At 42.6% G+C, this 27,875-nt stretch overlaps 1 protein-coding gene across 4 annotated transcripts in view; it reads left to right on the forward strand.

Annotated features, from left to right (window-relative positions):
* The first annotated feature begins 2,064 nt into the window (after positions 1-2,064).
* Positions 2,065-27,875, forward strand: part of GPR107 (G protein-coupled receptor 107) — a 37,793-nt gene continuing 11,982 nt past the window's right edge. Inside the window, exons 1-16 of one of the 4 annotated variants that reach the window (XM_059486184.1) lie at positions 2,065-2,107; positions 7,709-7,834; positions 8,558-8,608; positions 8,819-8,907; positions 9,513-9,679; positions 11,355-11,389; positions 11,595-11,651; positions 12,439-12,549; positions 13,885-14,018; positions 14,739-14,814; positions 15,783-15,856; positions 16,424-16,541; positions 17,467-17,597; positions 19,317-19,360; positions 26,522-26,571; positions 27,301-27,384. In XM_059486184.1, coding sequence (XP_059342167.1) covers positions 7,766-7,834; positions 8,558-8,608; positions 8,819-8,907; positions 9,513-9,679; positions 11,355-11,389; positions 11,595-11,651; positions 12,439-12,549; positions 13,885-14,018; positions 14,739-14,814; positions 15,783-15,856; positions 16,424-16,541; positions 17,467-17,597; positions 19,317-19,360; positions 26,522-26,571; positions 27,301-27,384 — 1,290 coding nt within the window. In that variant the 5' untranslated portion in view covers positions 2,065-2,107; positions 7,709-7,765. Of the gene's footprint in view, positions 2,108-2,908; positions 3,026-7,708; positions 7,835-7,916; positions 7,978-8,557; positions 8,609-8,818; positions 8,908-9,512; positions 9,680-11,354; positions 11,390-11,594; positions 11,652-12,438; positions 12,550-13,884; positions 14,019-14,738; positions 14,815-15,782; positions 15,857-16,423; positions 16,542-17,466; positions 17,598-19,316; positions 19,361-26,521; positions 26,572-27,300; positions 27,385-27,875 lie in introns of those variants that run through there. The other 3 variants (XM_059486182.1, XM_059486183.1, XM_059486185.1) reach the window with 3 other exon arrangements.

Below are 27,875 nucleotides of genomic sequence, written 5' to 3' on the forward strand. Positions count from 1 at the left end.
TTTTGGCTGCCTCCAGCCCTGAGCCCCGAGCCTGCTCTTCTCTCTTTTCCCAGGGAAAGATCCCGAGTGGTTCCTGCCCTGCTCTGGGTTATCTTGCTCACCTCCCCTCTCCACACCTGTACCTTGGCTCACAAAACAGAAATTTGCCATGAAATGGCAATCTGGCTCATTCTGTGCTGAGCTGTGCCTGCAGGCTGCTCCTCCATCGTGATTTTCTGACACTGCTGATACCTTCCATCCAACGTCATCAATTCTCCATGATACCCTTAAAAAAACCCCAAACATTCTGTGATGAGTTCAAATTATATGCTTAATTAGAATTAAGGAGTAAAGAAAAAGATATCCAGGCTAATAATAAGTGCATGTACTGAGGAAAGCAGACTTACAGCAAAGTGATCTTGGGTGAAAGCTACAATGAAACAAATCAACACCACAATGAAAATTATTGTTACAGCTTATTAATGACAGTCAGAAGCTGCTTTGTATTTTGATGGAGATATAAATTTAAATACAGACATCTTTTAACATACAAGTTCTTAGAAAAAATGTATAGCCAAAGAAAATAAACATGTTATAAATTCTATTTTTTGTTCTTTTTGTATAGGTAATTGGGGAACTTACAGGTACCACAATATTCTAACAGCTGGCAAAGAAATATTGAAAAAAAAAATCTTCAGAAAATTTCCATTCTGTTGCATAAAAATCCCTGATTGCTAGGAATCATCATCAGGCTAAGGATGATTCTGGTTCTGAAGGGAGCTCCTAAAGGAAGCATTCTCAGACTAAAAAAGGCTCTGCAGGTGAACCAAATCTCAGAATTATTGGGGAATTTTTGACCACTCAAGCAGTCAAAGTGCTCCTGATATTTGTTATCGGCACAAAATGCTCCTGATATTTGTTATCAGCTGCAGCTGTGGTTGCAAGCAGCTGTTTCTCAGGAGTCAAAACTCCCCAGTTTTCCGAGGTGGTCTGTGCACAGGGATTATAAAATTTACAATCTTAAAAAAAAAAATAAATCAAAAAACCGAAAAAAAAACCCCCGCAGCTTCCCCACCCCCGGCCAAATTCCAAGAAAATCTCTAACCGGAGTTTCCTAGAATAAATGATGCGATGTTTGCAGGTCCGTGGGTTTTTTTCAAGCTGTGTTGCAGTGCAAGGGCTGATGCTGCCAGGACATCTAGTGGCACACAAAAGTACTGCCCAGAGAAAGAACATTACTAGAAAAACAGATTTTTTTTATTTTTTTTTCATGCTTCCAGATATTTCCTGGTACCAGTCCAGGTTTCTTTGGCTCTCGGTGAGATTTCTCTGTTTGTTTTTTCACCTAAGAATATACATGGAGGAAGTGAAATTGTGAGGAAAAAAATGTACAGGAATATCTGAATCATCTCTCTAAATAAAGATGGGATATACTATAAAATCTTGATAAAATAAAGGTTAAAGCCATTGATTTTTCTCTCCCTTTTCACCCTCACTTGCCTGGTCCAGTCCAGTTATTTATCAGAACTTGTACAGCTGTTACTCCACACACTGAAAGGGAAAATCAGAATATCTGAGTTTTAGGAGCTGAAAGCACAAGGCTCCTCACTGAAAAATTAGATTTATTGACATTGATGGATTCCCATTCCATAGTCTTCCAATTTTTTTTTTCTTTACCAATGTGCCAACCAAAAAGCCATTTTAATTGCCCCTATTCATGTTCACTTTGCTTCTTCTGTTATTTTGGTTTTGAGCAACAAGTCATGGAAACCAGGCCCAATATACATTTTATTTTATTTGTAAATGTGACTACAGCCACTAGTTTAAATAGGTGCAAAATATTTGAAATAGGTGCAAAACTAATCCTGTAAAGCAGCAAAAATCCCTTTGTTTGTCACATATTTTTCTGGCTATATTCAAAATCAATACTTTAACCCTGGCTTTAAATAGAAAAGCAATTTTCCTGTTGTTTGGACTACCTGATGTTCAGACGTCTGCTGTTGCCATAGCTCCCAGGAAGAAGCTGGAACTTGCTGGTAGATCCACGGCTGAGCTGGAAACAAGCACTTCACCCCTCCCTGTAAACAACCATCCCACAGCTCCCTGTGGACGATGCTGCAGGGCTGAGGTAGGGAGAGCTTCACTCTTTTTTGGGGTTTTTTATTTTGCTGTCACCCCACAGAGGCTGATCTGAGGGAGGCTCAGGGGGTTCTTTTTGGCCACTGTGCCCCTCTGAGCCCCACGGCCGTGGGGGGACCCCACACCCAGGGGGGACCCCTGTGCCAAGGGGGTGCCAGGGCTGGGGAGGGACCAGCCCAGGGCCTGGGGGCTGCCGTGGCCCTCGTTGAGGGGCTGGTCCGGCCTGGGGGGCACCGTGGGGAGCAGCCTGTGGGCAGGGAAAACCCAGCAGAGCCTCAGGGGGAGAGAAAAGGGCGGGAAGCGCCGTCCCCGTGGGGAAAGGCTGAGGGAGATGGGGGTGCTCAGCCTGGGGAAGGCTGTGGGGAGACCTCACAGCGCCTGGCAGGATTTGAAGGGGCTACAGAAGCCGGAGAGGGATTCTTCGGTAGGAATTATAGTGACAAGGCAAGGGAAAATGGGTTCAAACCGAAAAGAGGGAAAATTCAGGCTGAATATCGGGAGGAAATTCCTCCCTGGGAGGGCGGTGAGGCTTTAGCTCAGATCGCTCAGGGAAGGCGAGGCTGCTCCCCGGGAAGCGTTCCGGGCCGGGTTTGGGGGGTTTTTGGGGCCCCCTGGAGCAGCGGGAGGTGTCCCTGCCCGGGCACAGGGTGGCACTGCCCGAGCCCTCAGCGCCCCCCAGCCCCAACCCCTCCATGACTCCCTGACAGGAGCCGGCCCCGCCCACCGCGGTCACGTGACGCGCCCCGCCCGACACGTGACTCGCCTGACCCGGAAGTGGCGCGCGGGGGACGCTGACGCTGGAACAAAGATGGCGGCCCGCGGCGCTGGGGCCGTGCTGGGGCTGCTGCTGCTGCTGCTGCTCCGCGCGGGCCCGGCCCGCGCCCGCGTCCACCACCTCACCCTCAAAGTAAGGTCTGCGCCGCCCCCGGCCCCGCTGGCTCGGCCCCCGGGTGCCCTGAGGGGAGCGGTGAGGCCGGCCCGGCCCCGCGCATCTCCCGCAGGCCGGGATTGCTCTCCCCACGTCTCTCTCTCCGTTCTGCTGCGTGCCCCGAACCTTCTTTCTCTTCGCTTCTCTCTGAGCTCTCCCCCTGCGCCTCAGCCTGCCCGGGCCCCGCCGTGCTCTGCTTTTGCCGTTTTCCTCCCGCGTCCCCCAAGTCCCGTCCCGCTGTTTCTGGCCGCCTGTTTGGGTCGCGGGTAAAGCGTGAGGGGCCAGAGCCGCAGCAGTGTGAGGGTGCAGCTGCTTCCCCTTTTGTTAAAACCCGTGTGATAAGAGAGAGCCCAACGTGGGCTGAGGGAGAGCTTTCTGAAGGTGGATTTTGGTTGAGTTTCCTTTCCTGCAGTGCCTTGGTCGCTGCGAAGGGCGTTTGGCTACAGCTGCTGTGCCCTAAGCGAGCCATTGGTAGAGGCTGAGGAAATTGGTGTTGGCAGCTTTGCGTTTTGTTTCCATGGACTGCGGGGAGTGCTGTGAAGCGTGATGTGTTCGGCTGTGCCTATGATTGAGAAGAATTGGTTGCTCAGGGTTGATGAGGAGTGCTGGAGGTCAGGGTGAAGGTGTGCTCTGCCTGCTGTGCTGCGCCTGAGCCCCTGCCCGGCTGTGGGACAGATGGGCTGTGGGACAGATGGGTTCTGCACTGCAGTGATGCCCCTTAACGCTTCTGTAGAGCTCATGGAAAGCTCTCTCAATCCTCAGCATTTCAATTTTGTTTTGGTTGTCAACAGCATGCAGTATTCTGCCAGTAGAAACATTGGAAGGGATCATAAAGTGGTAAATGACGGGTCCTGCTTTGCTTTTGGAGTTCAGGGAGAATCCAGGACTTTGCAGCCTTTGGGATACAATGATTGTTGGAGGTGTTCATGTCTTACTTGTGGGGAATTCTCCAGCCTGTGTAGTTGTTTAAGGTGCAGCCACATGAATATTGTTGTACTGCAGGAGAAGTAAACTTGCTCCTGCAGCAGTCAGTGAGGAGGCTTGTGCTGGTTTTGTTATTGTTTTGAGGGATTTGTGACAAACAGTTGAGCACTGAAGGATTTCTCCTGGGAGGATTCTCTAACTTTTAGTAGAAAACTTCCCAACTTGCCTCAAGCAAGTGTTCTCATGGCCTTTAGTCCCTATTGGGGACTGCCTGGATCAATTACTGAATCCTGTTGGGTTTTTTTCCTCTCAGAGTGGGGAATGGGTTTGGTTTGCAGGTGTTCTGTGCAAGTTGCAGCACAAACTTGCTGTGAGAAGCAGCAGTGAGTTAATGCCCCTGCCCACCTGCTTTACAAACAGCTTAATTGTCATAGCAGTTGAGCTTTATTGTCAGGGCGGTCTCTCCCTTCCTCCTTCATCCCCGGCTTTACAGCCTCTGTGCAAACACCAGCTCCAACAACTGAGTCCTTTCACAATGAAATCTCCTGTCTGCTGTTCTTGCCGGTGGCTCCTGCTTTGCTTGCAAGTGTGCATTGACACTGAGCCAAGCTAAAGGCCACGGTTCTGTGGGAGTGTTTGATATTAAATTTCCTCAAACAAGCTGTTATTCCTTAATTCAGAATAGCTTCATTCTTGGATCTTTGTAATTACTGTGCCTATGTGAAGCTTTCTTGTTGTCAGAAAACAAGCCACAATCTGAGCAGTTTCCAGTTCTAAAAATAACATTTTATCTTTATAAAAGTGTACAAAATAGGGTTTTTTTTGCAGTAGAGAAATTATTTGCTTGGATTTTGCTGTTAGACTGACCTTGCCGGAGAAGCTCCTTAGCAGCAATTGTTATCAGCTTCATTAGTTTAATGAGATATGTTAAAAAACCCAAAACACCTCAAGTAACAAAACCTACCTCCTACAAAAAAAAAAAAAAAACAAAAAAAAAAAAAACAAAAAAAAAAAACAAAATAAAACCTACAAAAATTGGAAGTTATAGAAGACCAACAGAAACAATTTTCAGAAGATTCCATAAGTAGCTGCAGTTGAAATGTTTCTCTTGGCCAAAAGCAAAGCCTTTTCCAGACATGGAATTATAGAGAAGATGCTGGTTTTCAATGGTTGCTTGTAAATACCTGTGGCCTTTCAATGTTGATAAGTTTCAGACTTCAATAGCTCAGGCTGAAAATACCTTTCACAATAATTCACTCAGTCTTACACAAATTACAAGCTTTCCTGTTAGTCTCACAGCAATAATAAGATTCTTTCCAGGTAAGGCTCACCAGTCTCTGGTGGAACTTTCACTGCACTGACAATGTAATCTCAATTAGGTTTAGGGTAAAATGGTGGAAAATATTTTTCTGCACATTCTGAGCTACAGAATCGTGGATTCCACTTCCCTGTAACCTTATTCAGATATTGCAGCATTACTTTTTATCCTACAGGAGTGAAAGAACTGGGGAGATTTTTATGGAAACAAGCTTGAGAACTTTGGGTATTGGTTTGACTGTAAACTGTTAGTGATGAGTCCCAGATCATCTCTTCTCATTTTAGATGCATCCTATGTCAATTAAATTAATGTGTATATTAACAACTTGGATGCTGAAGTATTCACTTGTATGGCTTCACACCTTTGTTGTAAACTTAAATATTTCTAAAGTGAGTAGTTGAGTTATTATAAATAAAAGCTGGGTTCTTCCAACCCCATTAGTGAGCCAAAGTCTTTAGGCTGTCAATATGTGGAGCAATTGATGCTCTTGCTGTTGCTTGGTGGCAACTGGTGACAGAGTGTGTGTGTGGGATCATGTAAAGCTGAAGGATTTGTGAACTAAATCTGTAAACTCTAAGCACTCAAAGCTGAGATAAAGCCAGGGAGGAAAGTGCTGTGTGTTGTACATTAATGATCTGCTGGTGGTGGGGAGCATATCAGTAAATTACAGAGTAAATCACTTCAGCTGAGCTGAGGAGCTCTTGCAAGTGCTCTGGGTTGAGCAGCTGCCTCTGGGCACATTTCAAGGTACAAAACCGTGTCCCCCTCAGAGTCACCCGAATTCTCCTCTGTCCATTTGGGGTTAAATACATCTGATGTGCCCTGTGAAGAGCCAGGATGAATTTTCTGTCCTGGCTGGGAGGTTCATGGAGTGCAGTGTTAGAGGAACCAGGGGGGCTCCTGTTTCCAGCACCTTCCATGGCCCAGAACGCTCAGACAACAGAGCTCCAAACTCTGTTAAACACAAAATCTGCTGCAAGCCCTGGGGCACTTAACTTTGCTTTCCTCTTCTGAGCATCAAGGGAACCATCTGGTTATTTGCCAGGTGAACTTGATTCTATTAGGGTGATCTGATTAGAGCTGGATTCCAGGTTAGCTGTGGCAGGATGTGTCCTGCTGTTCCACCGAGGGATGTTTACCAGGCAGGAACGTTTTGTGCAGAGGCGTCAAAATCAATACTGGGGCAGAGAGAGAAAGAACTTCTTGTACTTGTACAGTTCAGAGCTCAGGCTTCCAGGCCTGTCTCCAGAACAGTGTGCCTTCAGCAGCTGACTTCTCTTTTTACACAATTCTGCAATCTGATTATCTTTTCCTAGAAGAAACAGGAGGAAGAAACATATTTTAATTGTTTTTTATTGCCAACTTGTCAAGTGTTTTAGATTCCATTTTAAATTTTTGATTGCAAATGTTTTAGATTCCATTTTAAATTTGCTTTTTGATTTCAAATGTTTTAGATTCCATTTTAAATTTTTTTTTTATTTCTGTTGCCTTGTTTCTGCTTTTCTTCCACTAAATGACCCAGTAGGTTTGAGGGACCAGCTGTGGACGTTGGATGTGACCTTTTGTCATCTGATGTGGCAGCTGTGTGTGACGTCAGCTGCTTTTCATCTGAGGTCCTTCGTGGCCTCCTTATGTAAAAAACAAAATTAAAGCTCACTGTACTTGAAGCTTTATAAGCTGAGCAGGGCATGAGAAGAGATCAATTGCTATGGTTTCCTTGTCAGACTGAGAGGGAGGAAATTATTCTGCAGCTAAACTGGGAGCAGAGGAAGGGATTCAATTTTTCCTGCTAGAGAAACCTACCCAAATATTCTGGGTTTGGTATTTATTCTCTTTTTATTTATTTTATGCCAAAAATCATTTGGAGGGGTGGGACTATATATAAAACTTAATTTTCACACATAGTTTTCCAGTGTATTAATGTTTGCCTGTCCAAACACTGACCCTGCCCAACACAGATGATCTGAGGTGGTGACAATGCACTTGCTAAACACTTGGCCAAACCCCAGCTCTTGGTTAGGCAAGATCCCCAAAGTCTATTTCCTCTTCAGTCTGTGGCAATGACAGCAGCCACAATTTAAACAATAGCTGACTTGATGTGTCTGCAGTCACACTGGGGGATTTTGCTGTGTGCTGTTTAATCAGTGATGCCAGAATTTTACTTGAATATTTCCTAGTAGCATAGCAAGTCAGTAAGCAGAAATATGTCTGTTAAAAGTTCTTGCTGTTCAGGTTATTTTAAAAGTTGGTCCGTTCCAGTGAAATAGTTGATTACATCTGAAGGTATCTTAAAGAAATGTGCTGTTTACATAATTAGATATTTTGCATGAATATTCAAGTGTCAAGCACTCCCCCTGCTTCCCCTTTGCTGCAGCAGATGACTCTGCATGTGTTTGTAAACTTGCTTTCCTTTCTAACAGGATGATGTGAGGCAGAAAGTGCACCTGAATACCTTTGGTTTCTTCAAGGATGGTTTCATGAGTGTGAATGTCAGCAACCTTTCCCTGAATCCAGAACCAGGCCCTGATGAGAAGGACAGTTTATTAGTGAGTTCCTCCTGTGAAATTGCCCTCCACTTGTCTGAGCTGTCAAATCCAAACTCTTGATGCTGTTGGCTTTGCTTCCCAGCATGAGCCAATGATGAGGATCTGTGTATTGAGATTTATCCCTGAGCACTCTCCTTTCTGCTGTAAGGATGAACCTTTAACTTGTTGGATGTCTGCTGAACTCAATGCACACATCCATAACTTACATTGAACATCAATTTCCTAACAGTCTTCTGATGAGTTTTTTCACACTGTATCATGTTGCATTGCAATTCAGCTTGTGGTCATTGTTTCAGTAGGTTCCAGAACAGTGACAGTCTTATTTTTAACAGAACTCTAATATTACATGTTATACAGCACATTATATTAGGGGTTTTAAAAGAGATTGGATGACATACCTGAGTTCTTCCTCTGCTGCACAGTTTCACTTCTTCATTATAAAAGTATTAAATCTTTTTGTCAAGCAAAAATGTGGGGAATAATACTGAAATAAGTTAAAATGTTCAGAGACAGAATATACTCCAGATTTAGTTTGGGTTTGAATCATGGTTTATTTGTTCTTGGTGGATATGGATGAGTTTGTTACATTTGAATGTATTGGTGATGAGAAAATACTTGAATTCCACCTTAAATGTAGATTAACTTGTTTAGAAAGCAATATTTATGACTCTTTCAGTAGTGGTTTGGCTTCCATTTGACAGATTCTTCTCACTTGTCTCCTAGGTGGGGTTCAGCTTGGACCGAACAAGGAATGATGGTTTCTCCACTTACCTGGTAAGAAGAAGGGAAGTGAGCTTGCTTTTCTAAGATCTCATATCTACCAGACTCTGGGGATGGCTGGAAGAAATAAAAATTAAAAAAAGAATTGGGGGGGGGTGGGCTTTAGACATGGGCAGGATGGATTTACAATTTGCTGGACTAGGAATGATAATCTCTACCTGGAGGAGAACATGTCCAGAGGTGTTGTTGTGTTCATCTTATCAGGATGAAGAAGTGGATTATTGTATCTTGAACAAGACTCCAGAGCCAGATGTCTCTGTTGTAATTTTACTTCTGGACATCCAACATGAAGTGTGAGTAAAGAATGTAAAAGACATTTTAAAGTTACTTCTTCAGTTGAGGATAATGTCACACTTGAGATTTTTTTTAGGGGCTTGGAAAGAATCTGTGCATGTAGGTTGTTTTTTTTTTAAGGGGTTACATGACAGTTGAGAGGAGGTGAGTGTAAAAGTAAAACATCTGCAGTATAAAATGGTCCAAGAATTCTTCCTGTATATTGGAGGGGTAAAAGGACAGCAGGCAAAAACAGCCTACCTTAATTGTCCTGAATGAGCTTAATGAGCTTTGATTTCTTGAGTCACTTTTGCACTCAATGTGAAATTTTGTTTGTCTTGAATTATCTTCTATTATGGAAGTACCTTCAAGTCTGTATTGCTTCCCTTTGCAAGAGCTCATGTGTGGTAACATAATTTCTAGTGAGACTCTGCTTACCAAAGCTGAAGAAACTTAATTTTCTTCATCTGCTCTTGTATTTCATGTAGAGGTAGAGTGTGACTTTTCCCACACTGATCAGTTCTGCTGTGAGTCATGATCTGGTTCTTGGGTATATGGCTGTGACAACCTCTTTAAAAACATTGGTTTACTTTAATTTTGTAATAAAATCTCTTTGTTTCTTTAGTGTGAAAGTACAGTTCTCTTCAAAAGCTGCTTCTTTGTTACCTAAAATTGTATTTGTATCTGAGGAAAATGGTACTGCCTTAAATACCAAGCTGCTAAAAACTTCTGAACTGAGCAGTGATTCTGATAGAAGTCCTCAAAAGACCAGTGAAAATACAGGTAATGAAGGTAAGCCATCTAAACCTGACCTGTGCATGCTCTCACTGCTGTGCATCCAGCACTGAGTTGTGGTCACATTCTGGGGTCCCCTGGGGCAAGAACTTCATGTACATCCTGTGTAACCTGTGCACAGAGCTGCCTGTGGGGCTGGAGTCTCCTGCTCAGTGATTTGTGTTCACCACTCCTGTTGATCCATCAGAGACAATGAGTGTTGGAGACCTTCAGTGCCTCTGAGGAGGGGTTCACAACTTGCTTGGCTTTTGTCTGGTAAAAAGAAGGCTAAAGGGGGAATTTTATGGCCACCAACTAAAGCTGAAGAAAGATTAGGAGGAAAATTTCAAGCAATTTTTAGTAGTGGCACATGATGTCAGTTTCTCTTTATTAAGTCTTGGATGTCTCAGATGGGATCTTAAGACAGAAAATAAGTAAAATAAATAAGATTTCTTTCCTAAATAGGTATTCGAGTATTGTAGCAGATCATTTGTGCAATCCAATCTCCATATTTTGTGGTTTTAAATGCTTGACAAAGGAAAACCAGGGCCAACATGATGCAGCTGACACCAGGTGTGCTTTGAGTCAAAAGCTGGATTTGTCTTCAGGAGTCCTTTCCAGCCAACATTTCTATGAGTCTGTGTCTGTCTAAAGAGTTGAACTCCTATCACTTAGAAACTATGGGGAGGGAGGAGTAATTGTCCCACTAATCTTTCTAGGAGGCACAAGCCTTTGTCTGGCTTCCAGACCAGCAGACAAAATAATTTTATAATCTCAGCTCTAATGGGATTAGCTCATGTTATCCCTTCCTGGCAGAGTTTAGATTGCTGAGCAGTCTGATCTGGAGTAGTCTGTCTGTCTTGGCCTCACATTCCCCAGCTTTGATACCATTCAAAAGCTTGGACAGCTGTTGTAACAAGTCAAGAACCAAGGGTGGATGGCACTGAGAGAATGGATCTGACAGCTAAAGTTTTGCTTTCTCTGGTGTAAAAAGTGTGGACAGTGCACTGAGGTGTGGGAGCCAAAAGCAAAGCTCAAGTCTTGAACTTTTGCTTCCTGGTAGGAAGGGATGACCTAATGTTTGAAAAGCTTCTTGTAGGAGTAGGGTCAAACTGTGAACTTGACATGCTGCTCTACTGAAGGCTCCTGTCAGCTCAAGTTCAGGGGAAATGCTGACCCAGCAGGTCACCTATGCTTTTGTGGGGTTTTTGTTTGTGTTTTTACTGGGAGCTTAGTGGAAAGCTGTGAATTTATTCCTTCCTCATATGGAAATTAGGATTTCCATATGTTTGTCAGGCCATGTATTAATGCTCAGATTGAGATTTGTCAGTGAGGTGAACAGTACTCAGTCATAACATAAAAAGTCAGAGCTGTGGCTTGTGGCTTTAGGTCACCTGCCTCTGGTCACCTAAAGAGGTTGGAAAGATTTCTGGGGTAGATTTTTGTAGAAGGTGTAAGAATAGGGAATCATATCCTGGCATGTGAGGATGCATTCAGAATGAATGCTGGCTGTGGGAAGAGTCCTCTGAGAGTAAGGAGAGACTGGGGCAGCATTTCTGTCAATGATTAATTAGCTGGGAAACTGCCACGCAGACAAGTGTGGGAAGGTGTGAGCGAGGTATTGACAACGTGGTGGTTTCTGAGGGTGTCTAAATGCAAACACTGAATGTACCATTAATACTTTTATCTCTAGATAAGGAGTCCAAACGAAGTACAACATCCTCCAAGGTAAGAAACTATCTGGAGTTCTCTTTCACAAAGACCCTGGGGGGATATTCCAGTAGAATCATAGCAGAAAGGTGGAGAGTATTTGCTATTGCTCTCAGCCTCCACTGTAAATATACAGAATGCAAATTTTATTGTCTGCTTGATGTAGCCAAATGTTTTAGTTACCTGCTTAAGAAAATCTAAAGGTCTCTTTCCCTTTTCCCAGGACATGATAGAACAACAACATCCTGTACGCCATGTCCAAGGAATTTTTTCATTTCAGGTAGGGTGTCTGCCAGTGTCTAAACTCAGTTCCTTCACTGTCCTGCTTTGGAAAAGTGGAAGTCTAGGATATAGATGTCTCTCTGATAGCAGGAGTTTGCCTGAAAATTTACTGAGCTAAGCATCAGTGATGGAAATCTTTCTTTATAAGTTGTGGGAGCTGCTTTTAAATTGGCTTTGTTGTGATGCTGTTCTAAATATCATAGTCTATGAGGCTCAGCATATGAAAGTTTACTGTGATAGTAGTGCAGATTGCTGATAACAAATAGCTGTGACCTGACTGATGACTCAAGGGAAGATCCTGTGTATGAAGCCAGATTAATGCTTTGTTTGAGCACCCTGGTTCACTTGTGATGGTTGGTTACTACAAACACATTTGAAATTCTGTTATCTGACACAGATCTCATTTCCAGAGCTATCACAATTTGCATAGCTGGGGGAGGAACAGAAAAGCTGCAGGGTGGGTATAATAAAAAATTTATGCTTTGCCATGTCAAATATATTATATTTGTGGATATCCTTTCTCTGTGCTGAACTGAGTTAAGCACTGACACTTTAACAGGCTTGGATTACCAGAGTGCATAGTCCTAGACAGGTGCAATGATTTTGCATCTGGAGTTCTGTTGCAACTTCCAGATGTGCTGCTATCCTCAGAACAGTCTGTATGCTCAAGGGAACCAGCTGACCTCAAATGACTGACTTTTCATGCTTCAGTAGAGATGACTTCCTACCAGGGCAACCCTGTTGTGAATGAGAAGAATGCTGACTTCTCTATTCCTTATTTTCAGTTCTATTTTAACATCAGCTCGGACAAACAAGAAGGTCTCTACAGCCTGTATTTCCATAAGTGTGTTCGTGAGAAAGGGCCAGCTAATGATCAGCAGCTGTTTAGTCTTGATGTGAGTATGGCTTCTAAAGGATAATTAACTTGTTAGCTTAGACTACAACATCCAGCTCCAGCTTGTAACCAAGCACACGCTGCACATGAGTGCACATATGGGGTGGGAAGTGATTCAGAATTGTGTGCCAGTCTCTGCAGTGGCATTTCTGAAAGAAGTGACTACTGTAAAAATAATTAAAATACTGTTTTTGCAGAAATGCCTGAAAATCTGAAGGCTGAATGTGGGCTGGGTTCAGTCTACAGAGTTGTGACCTGATGCTGTAATGAGATGGGAGCTGCATCAGCTGCTTGTGTTTTGCTGCACTCAAAAGTCACTTTTCTCTTTACATGATTGCAGATATTAAGGCTGTTGCTGCAATGTAAATTGTTGGTATTTGAATTCAGTGTTTTTGCTTTTTCTGGCCTAATTAAAGATGTGTTTTTATGGTGTTAGATACACATCCTAAAGGCAATATGTTCTAGCAAATGCCTCATCTCTTTTGATGTACAGGGGTTTGTTCCTATGTGGTTTTGGTTGCTATCAGAGCTTTCTCTTTTTTCCCTTTGCTGTGCTCATGCTGGTGTGTAATGAGCTGGTCTGATGTGAATCCTCTCACTGACTGAGGTACCTCAGCCACATCAATCCCTGAACTGCTTTTTATGTGTTTGTGTCAATGCTATTGCAAGGGAACATGGACGTGATAAAACTTAGCAGCCCTAATTTGACTCAGACTACTTCAGAGCTGCTTCAGAAGTTACAGGTTTAGAAGACCAGCTTTCATAAATTGCTGTGTGGGTCACTTTGACCCACTGAGGAAATTGGAAAGAGAACAAAATGTGGATGATTGGTCTGCTGGGGTGTACTTAGAAATGCAGGAGAGCTTCAGTGCTTCAGACCAGACTCAATGCATGATTTTATTGAAGTCCTAGTACATATGACTAAGCCACTCAGGGGTATAAATAGAATGCTAAATAGTACTTCTGTTTTCTCAGTCACAGGAAAATAGGGTGGCAGCCCATTGTAGATATTGTTTCTGAGTCAAAGGTGGACAATTTGTGACGTTTGCTAGAGAGAACAACTTATTCTTTGGTAAAATTACCTTTCTGAATTATGTTTCATAACCAAAGCATTATTTTCCAAGGAGATTATTCTGGTGGGAATAGTTTTGCAAAATGTTTTGAGATTCTTAATGATGAAGAATAGGTTTTTTTTCTCTGAGACTCATAAGAAAGCCCTTCAGAAAAGCTCATGTTAAATGAGTGAATTTGATTGCAGAATGTAATTGTTAACTCAATGCTTTAACAAAATGATATTTTTTTCCAACTGCACACGTAACGCACCTTTAATATTCAGATAGATGTTACGGAAAAGAATCCTGAAAGCTACCTCTCAGCAGGTGAAATCCCACTGCCAAAACTTTACATTTCCATGGCTCTCTTCTTTTTCCTGTCTGGGACTGTATGGATCCACATACTTCGGAAACGCAGGTAGGTTCGGGGTCTCTGACAAGTAGGGGCCAACCTTGTGTGGTTTTTATTTTTCATTCCTCTTCTTGTAATGCCCAATTCACAGTCAGATTTGATCACCTCAAACTCCAAATCTGGCTCAGGTTTGTATGCTTAATACAAATAGTTTATATTTGAAAACTGTTTCAGTCAGTACTGTTGTTGCAGACTGTCATTCTAAAATTCCCAAATCTTATGTTGAAAGTTCTTCAGGTAGTGTACATATTGTGGCAAAAATAGACAGGAAATTGCTGTAGCTGATGTTAAAAGGAGAAGACTTTGAAAATAAATAGTGAGAAAAATTTCATCACTTTACTTCATTTGGGAAATGGTAAATTATGGCAGTAGAGAGCCATAAATATCTTCATTGTGGTTTGAATTATGTTTAGCAAATTTTCTAACAGTTAAGAGATATATATTTATATATATGTGGGATATTATATTTATATATGTGGTATATTCTTATTAGTTAATAATTTCAGTTATCCCAAGCAGTAAAAATCAGGGGTTTAGAACATGAGGTTGAAATATTGCTCAGGATGTGGCAGAAACTTGGACTGCAACATTAAGGGGAATTTTTTTGCACTGATGGTCAGCTCAGCCTGGAAGCAACTGCTTGACACTTACAGGTTTTAAAAAAATATGAAATGTTTACTGCTGGCTCTTAAGTAATGCTCTTCCTTCTTTTTCTTTCCTTCCTAGAAATGATGTCTTTAAGATCCACTGGCTCATGGCAGCCCTTCCTTTCACCAAATCATTGTCCTTGGTCTTCCACGCGGTGCGTGCAGCATCTCTGCCTGAATTTGTTCAGCTAGGAAGGAGAAACATGGAATCCAGGACATGCTGTTAGGGAAATCTGCTTTGGAGAGAGCACAGTGGGAGGAACAACTGGTCTTAATACTGAAGCATTACAGCTGAACTGCAGCAGCTCTTTAGTGGAAGTGTTGTTTTTATCAGCAAATTATAACTTTAAATGCAATTGAGATCATGGCCTGAAGTGTTGAAGAAGCAAGGGTTGGGGGTTTGAGTGAATTTCACAAATTTTAATGTTTTGGCCATCTGCAGTGGGTCTGAGAGCTTGGGCTGTGCTGCTGCTTCAGCTCCAGGGCTTGCAGTAAATATTAATAAATGAAAACCCTGTTTGTAAAATTCAAAGGCAAGGAAGTATTATGGTGTATGACAACAGACCTCACCTTATCAGCTCTAAGACTTTCCATAGATAATGTCTCTGTTGAATTGTATTGACTTTCTACTGGAAATATATCTCATGAACAAAGTAATGGCAAGCATTTAATCCTTCAGTGTTTGTGCCAGCCATGTTCATGCCCACGGTGTTATACCTGCTACAAATATTTTTGGAGTCTAATGAAGTGAATCTGGCTTCCAGTGAAAATGAAACTAGCAAGCCTTTAGTCACCTAAAGCAACTGAACCTGAAAAAATGAATGAAAAAATAGGTTTCAACTACAGTTGTTTCACTGTAGTTAAGCAGGGGAGTTGTGTGGGAAGGATGTAGATTGTACAAGATACATCCACTGGCACTTGGGAAATAGAGCAAATGGAAATGATCTCATTGTTGCTAAACAAAAGTAGAATGTGTTGGGAGGAAGTGCTCTCTGAGTGTGACAGAGCTGGGTCTGTACACGCTGACTGGAAAGTGAGAGTGGCAGTGGATGTGGAGCAGACCTGTTTTTAGAGAGTGGGGTGTCAAAAGCAGCTTGTACAGTGCTGTGTTTTCTGTTTCCAGATCGACTATCACTACATCTCTTCTCAGGGATTCCCCATCGAGGGCTGGGCTGTTGTTTATTACATCACTCACCTGTAAGTATGTCACAAGATTGATGTGATAGATTCAAATTGCTACTGGGGCTTCTCCCTCCTGTAGAAAGTGGGAAATCTTTGTTCTCATGCAGACCACAGTACCAAAGGCTCAGCAATCAGCCCTGTGTGAAGGGGAAAGCTCCACTTACAGAGGGCAGCTGCAGAGAATTGGCACTTCTGTGGGTGGAGGAGTACAGGATAAAAGGATAACAAATGCTTTACTTTTCTTTGTTCACACTAATATTCAAGTATCTCATTTGCTCCTGGTGTGAATGGTAAGTGGATACAGCTGTCAGTATTTGCTGCTGCTCACAATGGTGAATGGATGACTCCCCCAGGAAAAGATTGCATATATTGTGAATGAAGTCTAATATTGCTCTGTGATACAGAGTTGTAGCAAGTACATCTGCTTCCAGATTGTGGGATGGATAAGTGCATGCCAAAATTATGGATAGGGAAGCATTTGTTTGGGTTTGTGGCTTTATTGGCAGTGGGAGAAACCTGGGCAGAAGAGGAGGTATGATAAAATAAAATAGTCTCTCACTGCAGTGTCTGTTTCTCTTCCAGACTGAAGGGAGCTCTTCTGTTCATCACTATTGCCCTCATTGGCACAGGCTGGGCTTTCATTAAACACATCCTGTCAGATAAAGACAAAAAAATTTTCATGATTGTCATCCCACTTCAGGTGAGGACTGAGCTGTACTCATACTTCCTGTCTTGTGGGACAGCTGCTTGTGCAAACTGGAAAAGGCTGTGAAAGCTTCACACAGTACCATGTAGTTCTTGCTTGTATGAGCCTATTGGCTATTTCCTAGTCCAGAAGTTACTGTATTTCTCCCAATTTTTCTCCCATATTGAGCATGAGATAATAGTGATCAAAGAGTTTCAGCAAATGAAAACTGGCTCTAAGGAGTGGGACAAAACCTGGGCTGGAAAACAGTGCTGAATAAATAGAGGAAATGAATTATAGTTGTCACTGCTGAAATGTTTGCTGAATGTCTTAATGAAATAAAAATTGGGAAAAACAAGACTTGTAGGTCTGATGGGTCTGAGGGAAACATGGCCATTGTTCAGAGTGCTCAGTGCTGGTCTCCTACTTAAGGAACTGAAGTACATAGGAGAACAGCACTTTTGTTTGTTGTTTTATGTAGAAGAGATTTTCTGCCTTTCCAGATGCAAGCCCTTAGCAGAAGTGTATATAATTAGTGATTGAGGCTCTTACAGAGCTCAGGTGGGGAGTACAAAAGATGGTCAATGACCAGTCTGAATTACTGGCTTGATTTAGCATTATGTATTTTCACTATTGGCTGTGTGTGCCACACAGTCCTATATCTGTGTATCAAAAGTAAATTTTGCTCCTTCTTATCTCAACTGACGCAGTAGATAAGGCACAGTATGTAACAAAAGAACATTTCTGAATGTCAGCAGGAATAAGTTCTCATCAGTTTCATTTCTGTAAAATTTATGAAGATGCTGCTGAACATGTGACTTTTAGATGTAAAGCTGCAGAAAAATTACTGATGGTACTGGCTGGGCTTTTGCTGAATTGCCTGCCACCTGTAGTGGCTCCTTGGGCAGTTTCTAAACCAGAACCTTGTCTTGTTGTGTAGGTGCTGGCAAACGTGGCCTACATTATCATAGAGTCAACAGAGGAGGGGACAACTGAGTATGGACTGTGGAAAGAAATCCTTTTCTTGGTGGACTTGCTGTGCTGTGGAGCCATCCTGTTCCCAGTGGTATGGTGAGTTGCTGGATGTGGGAAACATGTGAACTAAAGACCATTGACAGCTCTTCCAAAGCAAGAGAGCTCTGTGGTCCTGTGGAGTCAGGCATTCTGTTAACTTTTATATCAGCCTTAACATTTCAGTCTAGTGCTGTGGAAGATGCTCCTTTTGGGGATGTTGGAGTGGGGATAAGGGAAGGTGGGTGACAGTTTAAATGTGGCCAACACTGTGCAGGCTGTAGGTGCTTTTGAGACTTGGAATTTTGCAGAAGTGTTGACTCTCTAAATTGAAAAAAATGGGATTTGACTTCATTGACTGAGATTAGATACTTGACTGCTAAATTTCAAAACAGAAGGGCTGTCTAAGATCAGGGCTGCCTTCAAGCAGAAGCTGCATGTTTATTTGACTGTTTATAAGAAATAATCCCACAGGGAGCATCTCCCCGCCCTTCCTTCCACTCTACTTGGCAGGGAATAATGTTGGTTATATAAAACTCAACCAAAACACAGATAATTCAGATAAACACTATTGTTGCTGCTTGCCAGTTAGCGAGAACATTTATCTTCTAAATGCATTTTGTCTTAATTGGATAAACAGCTGGGTTTAAAGGAGGATGTCAAGGAGCTTCTGGCTCCTTGGTTAGTAAGCACAGAATATTCCTCTTTTTCTCCAGTGTCTCCATTATTTTTTTCTGAAATGCAGATTATATAAATGTCTGATAGCATGGCATCACTCTAGAGTGTAACTTTTGAGTTTTTCAGAGGTGTGGCTCAGTAGATGGAAATAAACTCCAGCTTTGCTTGTGAAGGTGGGTTTCAGCCCTTCTCTTCCCCTGCACACTCCTGGTGGCCTTCTGCCAAGGCTGGGGGATCTCTTCCAGGAAATTTGCTCTACCCACGTGTCCTTCCCCTTGCTCCAGTCAAAATGTTTCAGCTCTGAGGTTGAGGAGCATTTGGCAGTGGTAAATAAAAGCTGAGAGACTCAATCTCCTGTGATAAAGGTGACTTCTGCAGTCACAGTTCTTGTTACCTAATGCTGGGATCTGTATGCCTAACCTAGTGAGGTGTTGGTACAAAACTTATTTCCATAAAGGAATTGTATCTGAAAAATAAATGTGAGCTGTCTTGTGACTGTTTATGGTGTGCAACCAGTGTTCCTGCATTGCCATGGTGCCAACATAAGCTGGCAGTGAAGCCCCTGACATAAAATCCTGCTCCTTTTTCCTCTGGATAGTGTCACTGCAGCTGGTGGGATGACTCATGTGAGCAAGGTGACTAAGACTTGGCCCCTGAATTTACATTCCTGCAGGGTAGTTTCTGTTACATAAGTTGCCTATGTAGATATGTAAGCTGTAATCAACTATTTAAATGAAAAGACCTTAAAAGAGCAGTAAGATGCCAAATGCTTGGCAGTACTTTGAAGAGTAGCTCAGCTTAATTGTACAAGTGGAAAGCATTATGCTGGAAAATGCCCCAGTTTCTCACTCTGCTCCCTCCCTCCCACAAAGCCTTCTGTAGGCTGAAGTAGGTTTTAGCAATCTGCTTTCTTAATCCCAAGGAAATGGAGGTACTTGAGCTGACTGCCTGAGCTGGGGGCATGAGGGGTGTGCAGTGCTAAGCACAGTTAATTAAGATCATACTCCAGCCATAAAGAGCTAACAAAACTTATCAGTGATCTAGAGAACTGCTGTGAAGAGGGAGTGTAAAACTTATCATTCATCTATTCTTTATTTTTAGGTCAATAAGACATTTGCAAGAGGCTTCAGCAACAGATGGGAAAGGCAAGTAATCTGTATTCTTTCTCCTCTTTTATGCTACATGTTATAATGCCAGAATTTCAAACACTTGATGCTGATGTAAAAACCAAGCTAAGGCTGTACATCTACACTGTATTAGTGCCCCTCTGCTTTGCCTCAGTGGGCTCAGGGGAATAACTTTTGGAAAATTATCTTTTTCCTGTATTGCATTAATTATCAGAACTACAATGTATAACCCATTCTCTGCTCCTTGCACAGCCCTCAGTGCTCAAGCTAGACATGACATCTAGAGCAAATCACCTTGACAGATTTGCCATTTTTTCCTCACTTGAGTGTTCAGAAACAGAACTAGAAATGAATTCCAGAATTGCTGACTATTAGCCCAAATAGACCCACTTATTTCAATTTCTGCAGAAATGTATTCCTTACAGAATAGAGGGAAATAAACTTCATTATGAAACAAAACATAACTTGGCATTCAATATAGCACAGTCCCTGACTTGGCCATGTTTGTGCAGCAGCTCCAAGGGCTGCCTGGGGAAAGTGGAGTTATGTTTATTGTAGCACTGAAAAGGAGCTGATGGATGGAAAGGCCAAACATGGCTGCAGTGGAATGTACTTTTCCTGCCTTATCTGCTCATTTCTTCTGGATTAGGTCCTTGGATACAAGCTGTGGAGCACAGCACTGGCTTCCTTGGAAGCAGGCAGCCTTTTCCATCTTCTGTCATTCTGTGGTTTACTCTCCAAAGTTTCATATGTAGAAAGTCATTTGTTGGCAACAGCCTTTTAACTTCAGTCCCATCCTTCAGCTCTTGGCTCTCCTTTCTGGAATTCTGTAGCCAGGTCTGGATACTCTTCCAGCCTTTTCCTTGGCTTTCACAGACACTTCTGCACTTCACTGATTGTAGGTGAAATGTAAGGCTGGGTACTGAACTTACAGATTAGTTCATTTTCTGCCATCTGTTAAATTGAAACAATACTTTTGATCACCCTAGCATGCTTTCTTGATGTTCCAAGCTGTTAAAAAACAACAGCCCTACAAGTTACCTACCCCAAACCTAATGGTGGAAAATTGCTAATTTCTAATAGAAAGAAATGTTAAAAAGGTCAGTTATCAAAATAATATAAATGTTATTGGTAGCTTTCTTATCAGTGCACTCACTTGGATTCAGTGATTTACTGGTGGATTTGTTTTACCTTGCCCACTGAGCATATGTTCTGGAGTATTTATGCTCTTACCTTTGATAAGTTCAGATTTCCTTGAAGCAGCCTGTCTGCTGAACCAAGGACTTCACACATGTCAGGCCTGGTTCTTAGCTGAGTGACCATGGATCTGTGTCCTGGTGGTGAGCACACAGGAATTAATGCTTGTAATTAAGACAGAAACCCTTCAGGTCTGTGTGGCCCCATGTGATGCCCTGTACCTACCATGGTTGTTATCACAAGGTGGTGCTGTGGAGTTTGATAAACTTCAGACATGCTGAGAAGGAGAGAAGTGAGGTGGCCATAGCAGGGATGTTCAGTGTGTAGGCACAGCCTATCCACCTCATACCAGGTGAAATCCAGATCTGAGTAAATCCAGGCAGTTCTATAGGATGCACTGTGGTGTGTAAAAAATGTGGAAGGAAAAAAATTTAATTAATTAATTGGAGAGGAACTGGCTGTGTCTTTACAGCCAGTCAGTGCTATGCACAGTAACACTTAAGGTCTGGGTTAGTCCTGTGTTTTGTGTTGTTCTCCATGGGTGATGATGCTCTTTATCCTGAATCTCACCTCTGCTGTTCCCAGCTTTACATACTGGTGTTGCCCTCTGGTTGTGCAGAGCCTGCAAGTTCAGTAACTGCTTATACTGGGGGACTTAGCAACTCTGTTATGCTACACTGATAATAAAAGAACAGCTAAGGAATAGATTTTCAGGGCAAACATTGCTCAGGCTGAGAGCAGATTGTGGCTGCAGTGCTGGGACTCACTTGTGAAGCACAATCTGGTTGGACTATTTAGGGGCTCCACGGGGAGCAAGTGAACGGCAAAGTGATGCCAGCAGCAGAATGTTATCTAGTGCTGTCATGCTGCTAGTGTGGCTGGTTGAGAAAACCAAAAGTGATTTGGTTGCACTGTAAAAAAGTGAAATCATTCATGTTAGGCTTATCAATGAATTCTCTTCACTAGAAGCGCATGCTCTGTAAGCTTCCTTTGGAGGCCCTGTTCTTCAGAGGGGCTGCTTGATGTCTCAGCTTCTCATGGGAATAAAAAATAGAATCAATGCTTACTATTAAATTACAAGCATTTTTTCCCCCTGCAGTTAAAGGCAGTTTTTTCCTGAAGTAGTAAAAGTTACTGGATTTTCTCATGATGCAATTTAAGTGTCCCATGGTTAGAGTTGACTGGGTTGTGTGCAGACACTGCTAGCTGGGCTGCCTCTGCCTGCTGGGATTTATTGCCTAGTCAAGGGCTGCTCTCCCTCTTCTCTCACACAGACTTCATTAACTTATAGGAATTGGGGAATTACATGCTACACATTCAATTGCTGTTTTTCCTGGCTGTTTTTCCTGTTTCAATTCCTGTTTTTCCCGAGTCTTCCGGTGATATCCTTACCGGTGACAAAGAACCTAAGGAAAATTATTTTTTCTTCCTTGCATCTGTTAGGACTAACAACTCCAGGACTTCATGGCTCAGTATCCTGGTGGTGTTGCCTGACTGTTTGTCCTGCTCTCTCCCAGCTGCTTCTCCACCTATTTATTAAGTAGCAGTGCCGTGGGTCAAGTGGCAGCCATGACTGGAGTGTGACTGGATTAGGAATGAAGCAGATTTGGATTTACCAGACTTTTAGTCTGGGCTTGTCATAGGCCTTTGTTTTAGCAACATACAATTAATAAAAAAGCTTGTTATAAGTGGCACTGATTTGGAGTCACTAGCTAATAGTAATTTAAACTAGATTAGATATTTTAAAAGAAAAACAAAGTGGGAAAGCTGGAGAAATGAGTCTAAAGCCATAATTATCCAGGGAGACCTTACATACCCAGATGCTGTGGATTGCTAGTGAAGAGTAGGCAGGGCACAGTGCTATGGCTGAGTTTGAGCTGCCTGGTTGTTTGCTTTTTTCCCTTGAAGGTAATCTTTAAAGCAGTATATCTGACCTACACAGGCTTCTTATCTTGCACAGCAGTGGGCGTAAACATCCCATTTTTAGAATCTCTTTTCCTCCCCTTTTGAAATCGCCACCTTCAGACTTAAGCAAGTGCTTAGCTACACCTTTGATCTGTCACTATATCTTCCTTCAGGTGGGAGCCTTTGCTCTCTGTCCATTTGTAGATCTGCATTGCAAATGTCTTGCAGATTTAAGGAAGTCAGCCTTGCAAACTGACCTAGAATTGCTCAGCCTGCAAAGCTGCTCAACTGCCACCACCTTGTTTACAGGCATCTTGAGAAAAGAGAGGGAGTATATATATAATTTATACATCATTTTTGTTTGAAACTCCCAGTTTTTGGTCACTGGACCAAAAGGTCTCATAGCACACTCTTGTGATCACATCCTGTGTTGTTTGAGGGAGGAATGGGGTTGGAAAGCAGTTTATTGTGCTCTTACCTGTGTGTTTGTGATGAGAGATGTGACACAGCACACTTGGATCATGGGTTGCTGTTTTCCTGGAGCACTGCAGTTAGAGTTGGCAGCAGAATTAGGGAAATACATGGCAGCCTGTTGCTCCCAGGCATCATTCATTCCCTGTGCTCTGTGCAGTGGGCAAATGATGATTAATGCTTTTGTGCTTGCCCCCATGTCAGGAAAAACCATTTGCAGTATTCAGTGTTTTCCTGCTGCTGTGCCATGAAAATGCTGTGAACAAAGAGCCTGGTCCTGTGTGGTGCAGAGCAGCCTGTGCTTGCCTGGGCTCAGCACCACTTCCAGGTGCCCCAGAGAGCTGTCCAGGGTTGATGTGGCAGCTCTGTGCTTATCCTGTGCTTTGGACTTTCATCTGACCCTGGTGGAGCAGTTTTGTGCCAAATGGCTGATGTGGTTCAGGACATTCAAGATTAACAAGTCTGTGCCACCTTCTGTGTGACACTGAGCCTTGCTGTATCTGTCTGACCTCTTCTTTCTAGTACAGGAATGCTTTTAAGCAGAGAGCTCAGGCTGTCATCTCAGAGCTGATTTTTCAAGGGTTAGATCTACATGTGCTGCATCATTGGGGGAGAACAGAAAGCTTCCATTTACAGTTTGATAATGGCACAAATCACATCTCAAATGCATCAGCGTGAGTAGGGCAAGCAAAGCATTGAAGAAATACTCTCAGCTGTACCTTGAGCACGTTCACAGGCTGCATTATGGTTTTTCTTTATGGATTGTATTGTCTGGGCTCAAGCTCCCTGCACCCTCAGCTGCAGTCCTGTGATTGTTATTACATACATATCCTGAAAAGGTTGGATTTGTTCATCAAAAAGCTATTGTGTGATGTGCAAGTGGATGGTCCAGCTTCTTTTTCTGTCTTCTAGACAGTCTCAACATTGGAAATTAGCATGGGGACAATCTCAAAAAGAGACTGCTTATCAAAACACTGGGTGTGCTCTGTTTTGATTGATGCAGATCAGGCTATTGCAGGCACAAGCTGTTAAAGTAGATGGTGATAGAGAGGGAAAACTGAGTGAAGCAAGGTATAGATGCTATAAATCTTCTGTGGAATATGGCTTTTATCTTTCTAATTACTGTTTGAAAAAGCATGAATTCATTTCTAAAACCTTTGGTGGAAGGTCTCTTTAAATTTTTTTCTCCCTCTCTGCAGTTAAGTACAGTCCTTTGCAGAATGGTTATCCTACTCAAAATATAAATTTACCCAACTTTTACTGCATGCTGAGATTGCTGCTGTGTTATCACAGCCTTACAGGTTTGGGTTGCAAGTGATTCAAGTTGTAAGTGACAGCTGCTGGCTGAGCCTTGCTCCTTGTAAATGCTGCTGTTGCTGTCTGGGCTGCCAGGCTGAGGTGAACAGAAATCTTGGAGTGTCCATGATAGCAAGACTCAAATAATACTGCTTGGAGCACATTCAGCCTGTAAAGAAGCAATTCACAAGCTGCTGATGCCAAGCAATGATGATTTTAGATTTTTCTCCAGAACAGTGTGTCCTGTAACTTTGAGTTGTTTTAAAAAAAAACTGGCAGAGTTTTGTAGACATGCATTAATGCTGACTTACGTATCTGATAGTGGAGAGAAATATTGCTGCAGTTCAGGAGAGCAAGTCAGCTTCCACAGGTGCCTCCTTAGCCTTTCTCCTTGATGGTAGCTGTCTTTTTTTTCCTCTCCTTGCCCTTCCTTCCCATGCTCAGACATTCTGGATATGTGAATATACCAATTTATGACTCTGCTATTGATTTTCATGATGAATAGCTGTTGAGCTGAGCTCCATCTCTGTCTGGGAGAGGTGGAATTCTGACACTTCATCTGGCAGTCAGATCTTTGCTTTGCTGTCCTTTCCTCCTATGCAGTGCATGAATCCAGCAGAAATGACTCCCCAGCTCACTGGTGTTGACTGTAAAGCACTGATAGCCTGGCAGTTTGAATCACAGCTGTTGAGTTGGTGTTCCTTCATCTACAAAGCCTGGTAATTCTCCTGGCCTGTCAATGCACCAACTGGTGGCAGTTCTTGAAGTTGGACATGTTGGGATCAAAATAGATCCTTCTGTGTGCAAACCAGTGTGTGGGAAATCACAAGATCTTCATGGTCACACTTAATGCAGCTCTTCTTTAAATAGGACAATATTGCTTTCCTGTTTCACAATTCAGTGCACTTATCATATTTACATGCTTTCATCTTTCACCAAGTCTATTAGGAAAAGCTTTTAACTTCAGATCATCAGTCATTTCATGCCTTGTGTTGGTCAGGTTGCTGCTCTTAGAGTGTGTCTGCTGGAGGAGGGTTTGTATCTGGCTTGAGGTGTCTGTAGCATTCAGTGGTACCCCAGGAACACTACAGGTGAACTGGAAAGGGACTCTTGATCTTTAGATTATAAAAGGAGTTTTTTAACAGAATGCTGGCTGTCTTCACTGTAGTTTTTGTAGTGGGAACCTACAGGAATTTATTTGCAGTGGTGCATTTGACACTTCCTTTGCATAAGAAAAGCTGCTTTGTTTTCATCAGAGGAGGTGAAGCATTTCTTAGGGAACTATTAGCTCTCCTCTCTCTCATTTGAAGTACTGTATTTTGCTGTCTTGTGAACCTGGAAGACCTTACATGCAAATATATGCAGCCTTTTATAAATCATTGCAGTGGGTGAGTTCTGTGAGGGGGTGCAGGTGAACTTCAGCTCCATGTATTGCACTTCCACACCTGATAAATACATTGTGAGGGCTTGGAGGGAATACCAGTAAATATGGGGCAGTATTTTTTAACTGGCAGCTCATGTTCATTGGCTCTGAACTGCATCTCTGGATGCTGTCAACAGATCTTGGACTCTTTGCCTCTCATGTTGTCACAAAAGCATCAGTGGCCTGTGTTTGTAATCCTGCTGCACATCTAAAAGCTGACTCTCAGAGCAGAGCTGACAGCTGCTCCATCTGTTGTTGACCTCAGCTGGTTCACATGCTCTCTGTGCTCTCCAGCTGATGTGATGTGTGCAATAATGCAGGTTCACCCTGAGGCCTGGGCTGGCACATTTGGGGAACTGCTCAGGATGATTTCCTGAGCTTGTGAGTTGTGCCTGAGCCATGATAGAGGAGCTTGGTTAGGTTTTCAGGTGCTTGGGCTGCTGTTCAGCAAGGTGCAGTGGTTCCCAGAGCTGTGATTGCCTGCAAGTTGCTCAGCTCAGCTATAGGCATGGAGCAGGTCAGGGAGGGCTCTAGAAAAGACAGGAATTTTCAGGGAGCAGTGTCAAGTGGAATGGCCCTTTTGGCAGGAGGGAGTGACAATATGTAGTTGGCTGTACAGAGGTAGAGGAGGGTTCTCTAATGCAGAGTGTGTGCATATAAAATTTAGTGCAAAAGCAACCTCAGTTCCCTTTTTAAGAGTGAATTCACCCCAGCCTGGGAGTTATCCTGTATGTGGACATGCCAGGCTGGCACTCCTCAGTAAAATCCTTCTAGCCTGGGATTACCTGAGTCCTGCTTTTGGCCACTTGCCTACCCTGCAGACAGGCATCAAAAGAAATTGTCTCATGTTCACAATTTTCTGATGGACTTTTGTGTTCTCTTGATAGCTGCCATTAACCTAGCAAAGCTGAAGCTCTTCAGACATTACTATGTCATGGTAAGTGAAACACCTGCACACATGCCTGCGGGGAACTTGGAAGCTGTTCAAAGCTTTTGATGGAATTCTTATTGGAAACTACTGCAGCTGGTGCATGTGGTAGAGGCTCTTGGCACTGTTGTGCTTTGGCATTTTGGTCAACTGGCTTACAATCCTAAAAGCAGCTTCCTGTTTTCTCCTAATGGTTGTATCCTTCTGTCTCTCTTTAAATTCCAGCTATTTGTAATGCTTCCTGATTTCCTCTGGAGACAGCTTGAGCTGCCAGTTGAATTGATGGGCTTGAATAACATACTGTAAACTTGCTAAAAATTAAACTTGGGACCAAATGGTGCCTGGAGATGCATGTGTGCAGTTCCTGATTAAGTCAGTGGGAGCCATGAGTACGTGTCCCAGGAGAACACAGGCTTCTTAATGATTTCCAACGGCCTCATTTCAGGCTCTCCTAAGTGGCAAGAGTAATAAATTACAGTTGTGATTCTTGAAATTCTATGAAATTGTAATACTTAAAGAATTTCGTGCTGTAACTTGAGTATGTTACCAATAGTTTGAGTTATTGGATGTTCAAGCAGTAGAACCCTCAGCCTGTATCTTCCATGTTTATTGAGGGGAATAATAATGCTGGTCTGACATAATGAGCTGTCTGGGAATTGCTTGAGCTGTTTCTCTGGGGTAAGAAGGTTCTGTAAGGATGGTGCTATTGTTCTCATGCTTTCTCCTTTTCCTTCCCAGATTGTGTGTTACATTTACTTCACACGGATCATTGCAATTCTCATAAAGATTGCTGTTCCATTCCAGTGGAAATGGCTGTACCAGGTATTTGCCAGCAAAGGAAAATACATCCATTTCTTGATGTTTTTCTCTATTTTTCTTTAAATATAACTGTGCAACAAAATTCCATAAAATGTTCCTCATGTTGTACTAAAACATCTCAAAGCACAGGGCAGTACCCTGCCTCCTCTTGATTTTATCACTGATGTGCTAAAGGTGAAAGAATATATTCTTGGTTTTATGTTTGTCCAGCAAGGCTGCTGGATTATACATGAGATGTCTGAAAGTAATTGCATTATTGATTTTCAGTCTTTCAATTTAAAAATGTCTGAAGGAAATTAATCAAGAACATACAAAGGAGAAAAAATTAGTCAGGTTTGCTCTATATAATTGAAGCCTGAGGGAGCCAGGGAAATGGACTTTTGCTCTTCCATCTTCAGGCTTCTTTTGCCTATGGACTTCTAAGTACTTGGTTTCTTAACTCATAATCCAAGTGACTGTGCAGGGAGTCCTTGGAATACATTAAGTGTTGAAAA

Source organism: Ammospiza nelsoni, chromosome 20 (assembly GCF_027579445.1).
Source record: "Ammospiza nelsoni isolate bAmmNel1 chromosome 20, bAmmNel1.pri, whole genome shotgun sequence".
In the NCBI taxonomy this organism is placed as follows: domain Eukaryota; kingdom Metazoa; phylum Chordata; class Aves; order Passeriformes; family Passerellidae; genus Ammospiza; species Ammospiza nelsoni.